This window comes from Rutidosis leptorrhynchoides, chromosome 8 (genome assembly GCF_046630445.1).
Source record: "Rutidosis leptorrhynchoides isolate AG116_Rl617_1_P2 chromosome 8, CSIRO_AGI_Rlap_v1, whole genome shotgun sequence".
Lineage (NCBI taxonomy): Eukaryota > Viridiplantae > Streptophyta > Magnoliopsida > Asterales > Asteraceae > Rutidosis > Rutidosis leptorrhynchoides.
The window spans coordinates 269,964,097-269,977,230 of record NC_092340.1 but is presented as its reverse complement, the minus strand read 5'-3'; the positions used below and the strand labels follow the sequence as shown (position 1 = coordinate 269,977,230).

Genomic DNA, 13,134 nt, shown 5'->3' with positions numbered 1-13,134 from the left:
GATCACAACTCAAACTATATATATTTTAGAATCAACCTCAACCCTGTATAGCTAACTCCAACATTCACATATAGAGTGTCTATGGTTGTTCCGAAATATATATAGATGTGTCGACATGATAGGTCGAAACATTGTATATGTGTCTATGGTATCTCAAGATTACATAATATACAATACAAGTTGATTAAGTTATGGTTGGAATAGATTTGTTACCAATTTTCACGTAGCTAAAATGAGAAAAATTATCCAATCTTGTTTTACCCATAACTTCTTCATTTTAAATCCGTTTTGAGTGAATCAAATTGCTATGGTTTCATATTGAACTCTATTTTATGAATCTAAACAGAAAAAGTATAGGTTTATAGTCGGAAAAATAAGTTACAAGTCGTTTTTGTAAAGGTAGTCATTTCAGTCGAAAGAACGACGTCTAGATGACCATTTTAGAAAACATACTTCCACTTTGAGTTTAATCATAATTTTTGGATATAGTTTCATGTTCATAATAAAAATCATTTTCTCAGAATAACAACTTTTAAATCAAAGTTTATCATAGTTTTTAATTAACTAACCCAAAACAGCCCGCGGTGTTACTACGACGGCGTAAATCCGGTTTTACGGTGTTTTTCGTGTTTCCAGGTTTTAAATCATTAAGTTAGCATATCATATAGATATAGAACATGTGTTTAGTTAATTTTAAAAGTCAAGTTAGAAGGATTAACTTTTGTTTGCGAACAAGTTTAGAATTAACTAAACTATGTTCTAGTGATTACGAGTTTAAACCTTCGAATAAGATAGTTTTATATATATGAATCGAATGATGTTATGAAAATCATTACTACCTCAAGTTTAGTAGGTAAACCTACTGGAAGTAACAAGAAATGATCTAGCTTCAAAGGATCTTGGATGGCTTGAAAGTTCTTGAAGTAGGATCATGACACAAAAACAAGTTCAAGTAAGATTTTTACTCGAATTAAGATAGTTTATAGTTATAGAAATTGAATCAAAGTTTGAATATGAATATTACCTTGAATAATAAAGATAACCTACTGTATATAACAAAGGTTTCTTGATCTTAGATGATTACTTGGAATGGATTAGAAAGCTTGGAAGTAAATTAGTAAACTTGAAGGGATTTTTGAAGTGTTCTTGAAGTGTTCTTCCTATGATGATTATAGCTTGATTCTTGAAGTGATTTTTGATGAAGATGATGATTAAATACTGGAAAAATACGTTCATAATAGTGTGTGTGTGTGTGTTGAGAGAGAATTAGAAAGAGAATTGGAAGTGAAATGGAGTGAATGATGAGTGGTAATTGGTGAGTGGGGTTAAAAGGAGTTCTAGTTAGTTGACTAGCTCATGGTAGAAGTTAAAATTGATTAGTCATACATGACATAATCAAGAGTGGAATCCCATGCTAGTTCCTATTGGTATATACCCATAGTAAGTACGTTTTGAAGCTGTGTATAATACGGGTAAGAATACGACTAGAATTCTTGATGAAAGAAAAGAATGGGAAAGTAACTGTAACCATTTTCGTTAAGTATGAGTGTTTTGATATATGTCTTGAAGTCTTCAAAAAGTATTTTAATACACTACATGTATATACATTTTAACTGAGTCGTTAAGTCATCGTTAGTCGTTACATGTAAGTGTTGTTTTGAAACCTTTAAGTTAACGATCTCAATTAATGTTGTTAACCCATTGTTTATTATATCTAATGAGATGTTAAATTATTATATTTTCATGATATTATGATATATTAATATATCTTAATATGATATATATACATTTAAATGTCGTTACAACGATAATCGTTACATATATGTCTCGTTTCGAAATCCTTAAGTTAGTAGTCTTGTTTATATGTATATAACTCATTGTTAATATACTTATGGAGATACTTACTTATCATAATCTCATGTTAACCATATGTATATCCATATATATATATCGTCATGTCATTTTTACAAATTTTAACGTTCGTGAATCGCCGGTCAACTTGGGTGGTCAATTTTCTATATGAAACATATTTCAATTAATCAAGTCTTAACAAGTTTGATTGCTTATTATGTTGGAAACATTTAATCATGTAAATATCAATCTCAATTAATATATATAAACATGGAAAAGTTCGGGTCACTACATGCTTGAGGTTGCTTCTGCTGTGTACTAGTCGTGCTGTAGAACCCGCTGCTTAGAGTTGTTATCGCATGACTACTTATCTTGCATTCAAACTTATTTTCTTTTGAAACTATGTTATGTAACGACCTTTGGGGTCACGTACACTTATTATTTGCTTCTACTTAGTGAAGCATACTTTTGAAATGTAAAACATTTGATGTCGGTTATGACATCACCTTTTTATCGTGAATGCAACTTCTTTAATTACAGCATATAGTACTTAACCTTGTAATGATCCTGTTGTTGATGATTCGTACACGATGGTTTTGTACGGGGCATCACACATACTTGCTTTCTACTTTCTCACTAATATACAAGATAATATAAATGTATAATAGAGGCGGCTAAGGTTGCTTTCTTTTTCTTCTTTGATTACCTTTATTATTAATATTTATTAATATCTTATTATTATTAATTATTAGGATAGCTTTATATTTACAGTTATATCTATATGTATATGCTGGCATCAATCATTTACCATCTATGATATACTTTATCCTACTTTAGACTAATAACTCAAAAATCACAATCATTATCTTTATTATTATCGTTTCCATTCTTGTTTCTCCCTTCTGTTCTGATCGAAAGCCACACACCAAAAAAAGTCGCCTGCTACTGTTTTTCTACAGCCTTGAAACCCCACTGAAGCTGCTATGTTGTTGCTATAATTGCAGACTTTCGAAACAAGACCCAACACTATTGCAACCTGCGATTTCTGTTGGAACTTCTATCATTGCTTCGTAATGGGTTCTATCGTTATAAACAGCTAAAACACACCACTACAAGAAATCACTACCACCGAAGACCATCACCTTGCATGTTATCTCTCTTTCTTCCTCTCCCTGCATATGATATCCATCACTCAAAACCCATTGTTACTTGCTACTATTTCAATTAAACACTACCATTAAACCACCATTAACACATCATGAAAACCACTTGTATTCGGTTGCTTGACTATTCAGTTCAAACGATCACCTTCATTTAAACAATTGCTACTAACTTTATGTTATTCTCGGTCACTACTAGGTTGCTACTGTACACACCTTCAAACATCACCACTCGCGACATATCTTCTTTCCTGTCCAACAACAATAACAATAACCCACTTCTATATATAACTATATATACATATGTGTATCATCAAACCATAATCATAATCCAAACAACCACTTATGTCTATGGAAACTCACTTGATCACCACCATTGTGCCACCGGTTCTTGTTGTTTCTACTCAAAACCGCCATCAAACCTACACCATTGTACCTGCACATCGTGATCCTACTGCTGTGACTTTATATTGTCTGGTTCTTTCTGTTTGCAGTCGCCAACAACATCACAAAACCTGTTACAATCTGGTATTCTGGTTAGACTATCTATCTATCTATTTATCTCATTTTACAAAGTTGTTTCAAACCTGAACGTTTCATAAACAGGGACATAAACTGTAGTGACCCGAACTTTTCCATGTTTATATATATTAATTGAGATTGATATTTACATGATTAAATGTTTCCAACATGTTAAGCAATCAAACTTGTTAAGACTTGATTAATTGAAATATGTTTCATATAGACAATTACCACCCAAGTTGACCGGTGATTCACGAACGTTAAAACTTGTAAAAACTATATGATGACATATATATGGATATATATATAGTTAACATGATACTATGATAAGTAGACATATCATTAAGTATATTAACAATGAACTACATATGTAAAAACAAGACTACTAACTTAATGATTTTTAAACGAGACATATATGTAACGATTATCGTTGTAAAGACATTTAATGTATATATATCATATTAAGAGATATTCATACATGATAATATCATGATAATATAATAATTTAAAATATAATTTGATATTATAAACATTGGGTTAACAACATTTAACAAGATCGTTAACCTAAAGGTTTCAAAACAACACTTACATGTAACGACTAACGATAACTTAACGACTCAGTTAAAATGTATATACATGTAGTGTTTTAATATGTATTTATACACTTTTGAAAGACTTCAATACACTTATCAAAATACTTCTACTTAACAAAAATGCTTACAATTACATCCTCGTTCAGTTTCATCAACAATTCTACTCGTATGCACCCGTATTCGTACTCGTACAATACACAGCTTTTAGATGTATGTACTATTGGTATATACACTCCAATGATTAGCTCTTAGCAGCCCATGTGAGTCATCTAACACATGTGGGAACCATCATTTGGAAACTAGCATGAAATATCTCATAAAATTACAAAAATATGAGTAATCATTCATGACTTATTTACATGAAAACAAAATTACATATCCTTTATATCTAATCCATACACCAACGACCAAAAACACCTACAAACACTTTCATTCTTCAATTTTCTTCATCTAATTGATCTCTCTCAAGTTCTATCTTCAAGTTCTAAGTGTTCTTCATAAATTCTACAAGTTCTAGTTACATAAAATCAAGAATACTTTCAAGTTTGCTAGCTCACTTCCAATCTTGTAAGGTGATCATCCAACCTCAAGAAATCTATGTTTCTTACAGTAGGTTATCATTCTAATACAAGATAATAATCATATTCAAACTTTGGTTCAATTTCTATAACTATAACAATCTTATTTCAAGTGATGATCTTACTTGAACTTGTTTTCGTGTCATGATTCTGCTTCAAGAACTTCGAGCCATCCAAGGATCCTTGAAGCTAGATCCATTTTTCTCTTTTCCAGTAGTTTTATCCAAGGAACTTAAGGTAGTAATGATGTTCATAACATCATTCAATTCATACATATAAAGCTATCTTATTCGAAGGTTTAAACTTGTAATCACTAGAACATAGTTTAGTTAATTCTAAACTTGTTCGCAAACAAAAGTTAATCCTTCTAACTTGACTTTTAAAATCAACTAAACACATGTTCTATATCTATATGATATGCTAACTTAATGATTTAAAACCTGGAAACACGAAAAACACCGTAAAACCGGATTTACGCCGTCGTAGTAACATCGCGGGCTGTTTTGGGTTAGTTAATTAAAAACTATGATAAACTTTGATTTAAAAGTTGTTATTCTGAGAAAATGATTTTTATTATGAACATGAAACTATATCCAAAAATTATGGTTAAACTCAAAGTGGAAGTATGTTTTCTAAAATGGTCATCTAGACGTCGTTCTTTCGACTGAAATGACTACCTTTACAAAAACGACTTGTAACTTATTTTTCCCACTATAAACCTATAATTTTTCTGTTTAGATTCATAAAATAGAGTTCAATATGAAACCATAGCACTTTGATTCACTCAAAACGGATTTAAAATGAAGAAGTTATGGGTAAAACAAGATTGGATAATTTTTCTCATTTTAGCTACGTGAAAATTGGTAACAAATCTATTCCAACCATAACTTAATCAACTTGTATTGTATATTGTGTAATCTTGAGATACCATAGACACGTATACAATGTTTCGACCTATCATGTCGACACATCTATATATATTTCGGAACAACCATAGACACTCTATATGTGAATGTTGGAGTTAGCTATACAGGGTTGAGGTTGATTCCAAAATATATATAGTTTGAGTTGTGATCAATACTGAGATACGTATACACTGGGTCGTGGATTGATTCAAGATAATATTTATCGATTTATTTCTGTACATCTAACTGTAGACAACTAGTTGTAGGTTACTAACGAGGACAGCTGACTTAATAAACTGAAAACATCAAAATATATTAAAAGTGTTGTAAATATATTTTGAACATACTTTGATATATATGTATATATTGTTATAGGTTCGTGAATCAACCAGTGGCCAAGTCTTACTTCTCAACGAAGTAAAAATCTGTGAAAGTGAGTTATAGTCCCACTTTTAAAATCTAATATTTTTGGGATGAGAATACATGCAGGTTTTATAAATGATTTACAAAATAGACACAAGTACGTGAAACTACATTCTATGGTTGAATTATCGAAATCGAATATGCCCCTTTTTATTAAGTCTGGTAATCTAAGAATTAGGGAACAGACACCCTAATTGACGCGAATCCTAAAGATAGATCTATTGGGCCTAACAAACCCCATCCAAAGTAGCGGATGCTTTAGTACTTCGAAATTTATATCATATCCGAAGGGTGTCCCGGAATGATGGGGATATTCTTATATATGCATCTTGTTAATGTCGGTTACCAGGTGTTCACCATATGAATGATTTTTATCTCTATGTATGGGATGTATATTGAAATATGAAATCTTGTGGTCTATTGTTACGATTTGATATATATAGGGTAAACCTATAACTCACCAACATTTTTGTTGACGTTTAAAGCATGTTTATTCTCAGGTGAATATTAAGAGCTTCCGCTGTCGCATACTTAAATAAGAACGAGATTTGGAGTCCATGCTTGTATGATATTGTGTAAAAACTGCATTCAAGAAACTTATTTTGTTGTAACATATTTGTATTGTAAACCATTCTGTAATGGTCGTGTGTAAACAGGATATTTTAGATTATCATTATTCGATAATCTATGTAAAGCTTTTTAAACCTTTATTGATGAAATAAAGGTTATGGTTTGTTTTAAAATGAATGCAGTCTTTGAAAAACGTCTCATATAGAGGTCAAAACCTCGCAACGAAATCAATTAATATTGAACGTTTTTAATCAATAAGAACGGGACATTTCATAAACCACCCAATGCTCCTGTATCCGGTTTCGTTGCAAAGCACACACTAAACCTTAATCATCAACCACCTGCAAAACCCATTTGATTGTTCGATTGTTCTGTTTCAGACATTAGAAACACCATACCTCATAAACCACCACCAAACCTTGACTGTAATACATTTCTGATTTCAGTTACAGCTACTGCTGCTACACCTGCAAAACCATCAAGCTAGAACACCTTTGAATTCTAATGTTAAACTATGAACCAGTCCATAACGCCATCGAATTTTTTTCCACATAATTCGGACCTGGTTACATTCTAAGAAAAGAAAACTAAATATTTCAAGCTTTCATATTCAAATCAAATCTGATTGAATTGAATAATAATTGATGGCTAATAAATATATATTTATATAAATTAATATGTAAATAAATAAAAAGGACACAAACCACTTTTCTTGAGCCCGGTTGTTAATCGATGATGATAACAATCGATGAAAATTAATACAGTACCTGTAATTACACTACTGTAATCATTGATTTCTTCCTAGTTGAACAAACCTCAACTATTGCTTCAATTTATCTGTTAACAACGATGATTAAGACTGATGAGGACGATGATGAATCGTCGATTGATTGTTGTGATCGATTGATCTATTGATGATGAAGATGATTGTCGATTGAATGAAAGATGATGGTACAGTGATGATAAGTGACGATGATGATAATGAAATGAAGTGACTCGTTGGTTGTTGCTGCTGCCGATTCAGAAACCCTCGATTGTTGCAGATGATACAAGAAGAGTTATTATTTGGAGTTGTTAAGTCGGTTTGCTAATCGGGCTTGGACAAGTATCAAATAAGACGGATCCAAAGTAGCCCAATTGTTTGTTAATGGTAAAATTATTATTATTATTATTATTATTATTATTATTATTATTATTATTATTATTATTATTATTATTATTATTATTATTATTATTATTATTATTGTTGTTGTTGTTGTTGTTGTTATTAGAAATTATTATTATTTTTATGTTATTACAAATATTAAAAATATAAATATTAGTATCATTATTAGTAAAATCATTATTTTTATATTTATTATTATTAGTATTCATTATTATTAAAATTAACATTTTTATTTAATGTATCATTTTTATTTGAGTTATCATTTTTATCATTAATATTACAAGTATCATTTTTAACTCTATTATCATTATTATTAAAATTATCATTTTTATTAAAACTATTATTTTTATTTATCATTATTAGTATTATTTATCATTTTTAAACACTAGTAATATTATTAGTATTATTATTATTATTATTGAAATTTTCATCTTTTTTATAATTATCATTATAATTAAAAACATCATTTTATTTAGAATTATCATTATTACTAAAATTAATCATTTTTATAAAAACTATCATTATTTTATTACTATCATGATTTTTATCATTTTTATTATTTTATTTATTATTACTATTTTTATCATTAATCTTGTTATTATTATTACAACCGATATTATTATTACATATAACAAATTATTGATTTTGATATAATAATAGTTATATATATATATATATATATATATATATATATATATATATATACATTAATTATTTTAATATATATATATATATATATATATATATATATATATATATATATATATATATATATATATATACAAAATAAACACATAGATAACATATAATTTAAGATATAAGATATAAATAAAATATATATATATATATATACTTACATAAAGATTTAGTATAAATTTTATATAACTACAATATTAATATATAAATATTATATAATTAATAGGATTATTTGATTGTATGTGTTAATATATACAATTGATATAGGTTCGTGAATCCGAGGCCAACCCTGCATTGTTCAGTTTTTCAATGTCGTCATAAGTATTTTTACTACAAAATACAGTATTGTGAGTTTCATTTGCTTCCTTTTTAAATGCTTTTGCAATATATATTTTTGGGACTGAGAATACATGCGTTTTTATAAATGTTTTACGAAATAGACACAAGTAATCGAAACTACATAATATGGTTGAATGATCGAAGCCGAATATGCCCCTTTTTGCTTGGTAGCCTAAGAATTAGTAAACCGATCTACTAATTGACGCGAATCCTAAAGATAGATCTATTGGGCCTAACAAACCTCATCCAAAGTACCAGATGCTTTAGTACTTCGAATTCGTTTTTATCATGTCCGATGGATGTCCCGGAGTGATAGGGGATATTCTTATATGCATCTTATTAATTTCGGTTACCAGGTGTTCAATCCATATGAATGATTATTTTTGTCTCTATGCATCGGACGTATATTTATGAGAAATGGAAATGAAAATCTTGTGCTCTATTAAAATGATGAAAATGATCGATTATGATAAACTAATGAACTCACCAACCTTTTGGTTGACACTTTAAAGCATGTTTATTCTCAGGATTGAAAGAAATCTTCCGCTGTGCATTTGCTCATTTTAAAGATATTACTTGGAATCATTCATGGTATATTTCAAAAGACGTTGCATTCAAGTCGTTGAATTCAGTAAAGATTATGATTAAGTAAATGACAGATTAGATCATTTATAGTTGGATATTATGAAATGGTATGCATGCATGTCAATTTTTGATGTAATGAAAGTTTGTCTTTTAAATGAATGCAATGTTTGTAAAATGTATCATATAGAGGTCAAATACCTCGCAATGTAATCATATGTTATTGTATTCGTTCTTATGGATTAGGACGGGTCATTACATCAACCCCTCAAAAAATAGGATCGAGGGACTTCAAAAAGTGCTTCTCGACAAATATGCACACTTGCTTCAACCAACACCGCCGCCACCAAAAAACGACGATCAAAACATCGACTCCTCCGAAGACGACTAGATCTTTTTTTTAAGTTTCGGAATGTTTTTTTTTCTGGTTTTTTTCTTGCAGCGTACTGGTTTTTTTCTAGTTTTTTTATCCGAATGTATTTTTTTTATTTTATGAATATTAATATAATTTAGTGTTTTAAATAATATATTTAATTTATATTTAGTGGACCCTACTAAAATTTGACATGCATGTGTGACATTTTGGGTTATTGAGTGTCAAAGAGTGACACTGTCACATCACAGGCTGATTGCATTTTTTGGCCAAAAAATGAACAATCTGCATGTGACGTCACAGGCAGGGTTATTCATGGTCTTAAAGGAGACTCTCGAACTTGAGACATTCCCACCCCATTCCAATGTACAAGTGCAAAGGGGTAAATCATGAAACACAAGGGTTCAACCTACACAAATTCTAATATGCATATTACAAAATCATAATGATTTAAACATCAAATGTATATATACAATAAACAATCCTCATAACATATATCTTATCAAATCCCACAACTACGAAAACTGAGTTATCAATACTATCAAGTAGTAACTATTAAAATCTCGTCTTCCTATGACTCTGCCTGACCGAACTTAATAATGATCATACAAGACTAAACGTCGAGAACACAAAGTACAAAAATACTTTCGTGTGCTGACATACGAAATAGGCAGGCAACAAAACGTCCATTTGCTCTCTACATCAACTGCTTCCACTTTGCCTTCACAATATGGACACGACCCACTCGCCACGTGTCTTCCAACTTCTTTTGGTTCTTCAATACAAATATAAACCAAATGCATATCTCGAATGTTTACCGTATAAAAGGATAAGAAAGTTACACACTTGTATTATGTGAATGAGTTAGAATCTTTCTTATTGATGTTTAAGGCTTAAAAAATGCACACAAATGAGTATATATTTGGTGTAGGTTGGTAGTTAGGAGGTTAGGATGGGGAAGGGAGAATTGAGCACATGTATTTAAAGGGGGAATGCATTCTAAGTACGATTTTGTGTGCTTAGATAATGTGGCCGTCGTTGGGGGTCAAAATGGGTAATTAAATATTCTAGGTTTCTTGCTGCTTTCCTCTTTATGATTCTTTTCATTTTTTTTTTTTTTTTCTTTCTGTTACTTGCACGTGATGCACGTGCAATTCCAAGTACTGCACAAGTTATGAGAAATTAAACGAGTATCACGTAACCGTTTCTGACATTTTTCGTTCACTTCTATATATGTTTTTAGTGAGATTTGAATAGACTTGATGTAGAGACTGGAGTCCCATCCGTTAAGGTATCTTAATATGTTTTCAAATAATGAGAAATAATAATAATATAATAAATTAGTCATATGTACACTTTTTATTAGAATGTAATACTAGTGTTATTTAATTCGGTTGTGTTCTTTTTATGGAAATACTGAGAGAGGTAGAGATAATGTTAGCTGAAACGATTGATAAGTTGTGTTGTTGTAATTGTTTTGATTGCTCCTCTCTTTAATTTCTCGTTAGCGACGTGGTAGTTTAATTAAATTTTGACTTTAAAAAAAAGTCTAGAAGTTGTGATGTGGTCCAGCGGTTAGTGGACTGCCTCCTTTAGGGGAGGTCAGAAGTTCGACCCTCGTTGGCTATATATTAACCCACAATTTCATCTCTGCCATTAAATTCCACTCATGGCACCTTTCTCACATCGCGTTGGGGGGTAAAGGGGAGGGAGTTTTTTTACCGTCCATGCCCCGTATGGGATTGGTGCGGTTTTCCTCCTGGCACGCAGTTGGGAGCGGGTATAACTGTGTAGGAGATGAACGCGTGGGTAGTTAAGTCCCCCTGAGTGATCCTAACAGCTGTCCAAAAAAAAAGGTCTACTATTGTATGAAAATCATTTTAAAGAGTTTTTAAATGCAAAAAAAAAAAAAAAAAAAAAAAAAAATTGATATTATTGGATGATAGTGTAATGACTAAATATTGTATATACTCATCCGTTCAAAATTTATAGTCCACTATTTCATTTTGAATGTTCCAAATTAATTGTTTACTTTCATAAATGAATAAGAATAATATAATAAGAGTCTTTTGCGCCCCTACTTTATTCATGTATGACAAAATGTTAGGAAAAAAGTAAGGGATAAAACAGAAAAATACACAAAAAAGTATATGTGACAGATATATTTTTTAAATTGTGTATTTTTTATCTGAATACAATAGATATAGGACGGAGAAAGTACATATTTAACAGAACCCTTTAATTGTGACGAAAAATGTATAAAATCATAAAAGTCCACGTGAAATAGATAATGCACGTATAATCCATGAATAGGTCATAGGGGATATTCTTATGATAAGTGAATATCCTTTTTCTCGTTTTTCTTTTCTAATACAGTAACATTTTGGGATCACCTCGTAGAGGACCACACCACTCACATGATCATCTTTAGCAGTTACATAACTCGTTCTCAACTGTTATTCTGGAGGAAACCAGACCAATCCGAAGACTAAACCACCCACATGATCATTGGATGCAATGTTGTCATCCCAGGGAATCGAACTCACAACCTCTAACAAATAAGTATGAGCCATTACCACTGGACTAACAAAACAAGGATAAGACCATGTATTTTATAATATATTCAAGACAAAATTGCTGAAATGGTCCCCGTAGTTTGTACCAAAATGCTGATTTAGTCCCTTTGATTTTTTTACGTAGATAGTCTCAGTGGTTTGTCAATGTTGCTGATTTAATCCTTATTTATGACGACTGTCAAAAAATTTCGTTAACTCTAGTTATGTGCCAGACATGTGAGGGTATTTTTGTCTATTTCTTTCCTTTATTTACAAAATTGTTGAAATCGTTCTTGTGGTTTGTACCAAAATTGCTATAATGGTCCCTATGGTTTGTACAAAAATGATGGTTTCGTCCCTACAACCATTTCATCGTTTCAGATCCGGATCTCGGTCAGTCATGTGCCCACGGCAGAACCACCCACATTGTCGACCCATGGTGGGTTAGGCCACGTGCAGGAGTGGCTTAGTTGCCACGTGCAGGCGTGGCTTAGCTACCACGTTAGATCCCACGCCATTTTGGCATCGCGCTAGGAATGGTCTTACAAAGTTATTCCGTTTTTTACCTTACTAAAAATGGTCAACAGCATACCGGATCTAGTGCACGGGTGATGGAGTAATGTAATATCATGTGTTTAGTTTATTATATGACAAAATAAATTGGTGTGTGTTAGTTACTAAGTACGACTGGAAAATATTTAAGTTTTTGATGAATTCGGACGGGATCTGTTCGAACACAGTGTAGTGTGTTCGAACATGTGTTCGAACAACATTTTGTTTGAACTCGGTACAATTTTCAAGGCCACGTCCTCGTTTCTTGTA

At 31.0% G+C, this 13,134-nt stretch overlaps 1 protein-coding gene across 1 annotated transcript; it reads right to left on the bottom strand.

Annotated features, from left to right (window-relative positions):
• Positions 1–10,144: 10,144 nt before the first annotated feature.
• On the bottom strand, positions 10,145–10,560 carry LOC139864213 (uncharacterized). Its single transcript, XM_071852796.1, has 2 exons — positions 10,367–10,560; positions 10,145–10,166 (listed from the first exon to the last, which is right to left on the bottom strand). The coding sequence occupies exons 1-2, from the start codon at positions 10,558–10,560 to the stop codon at positions 10,145–10,147; spliced, it is 216 nt and encodes a 71-aa protein (XP_071708897.1).
• Positions 10,561–13,134: the final 2,574 nt, after the last annotated feature.

Excerpts from the sequence above, each read along its gene's own strand:
- LOC139864213 (XM_071852796.1), bottom strand. The coding sequence starts at position 10,560 with ATGCATTTGGTTTATATTTGTATTGAAGAACCAAAAGAAGTTGGAAGA. Across the intron at positions 10,167-10,366 it reads TGTTCTCGACGTTTAGTCTT|GTTGAACCCTTGTGTTTCAT; the intron begins GTATGATCATTA and ends GAATTTGTGTAG.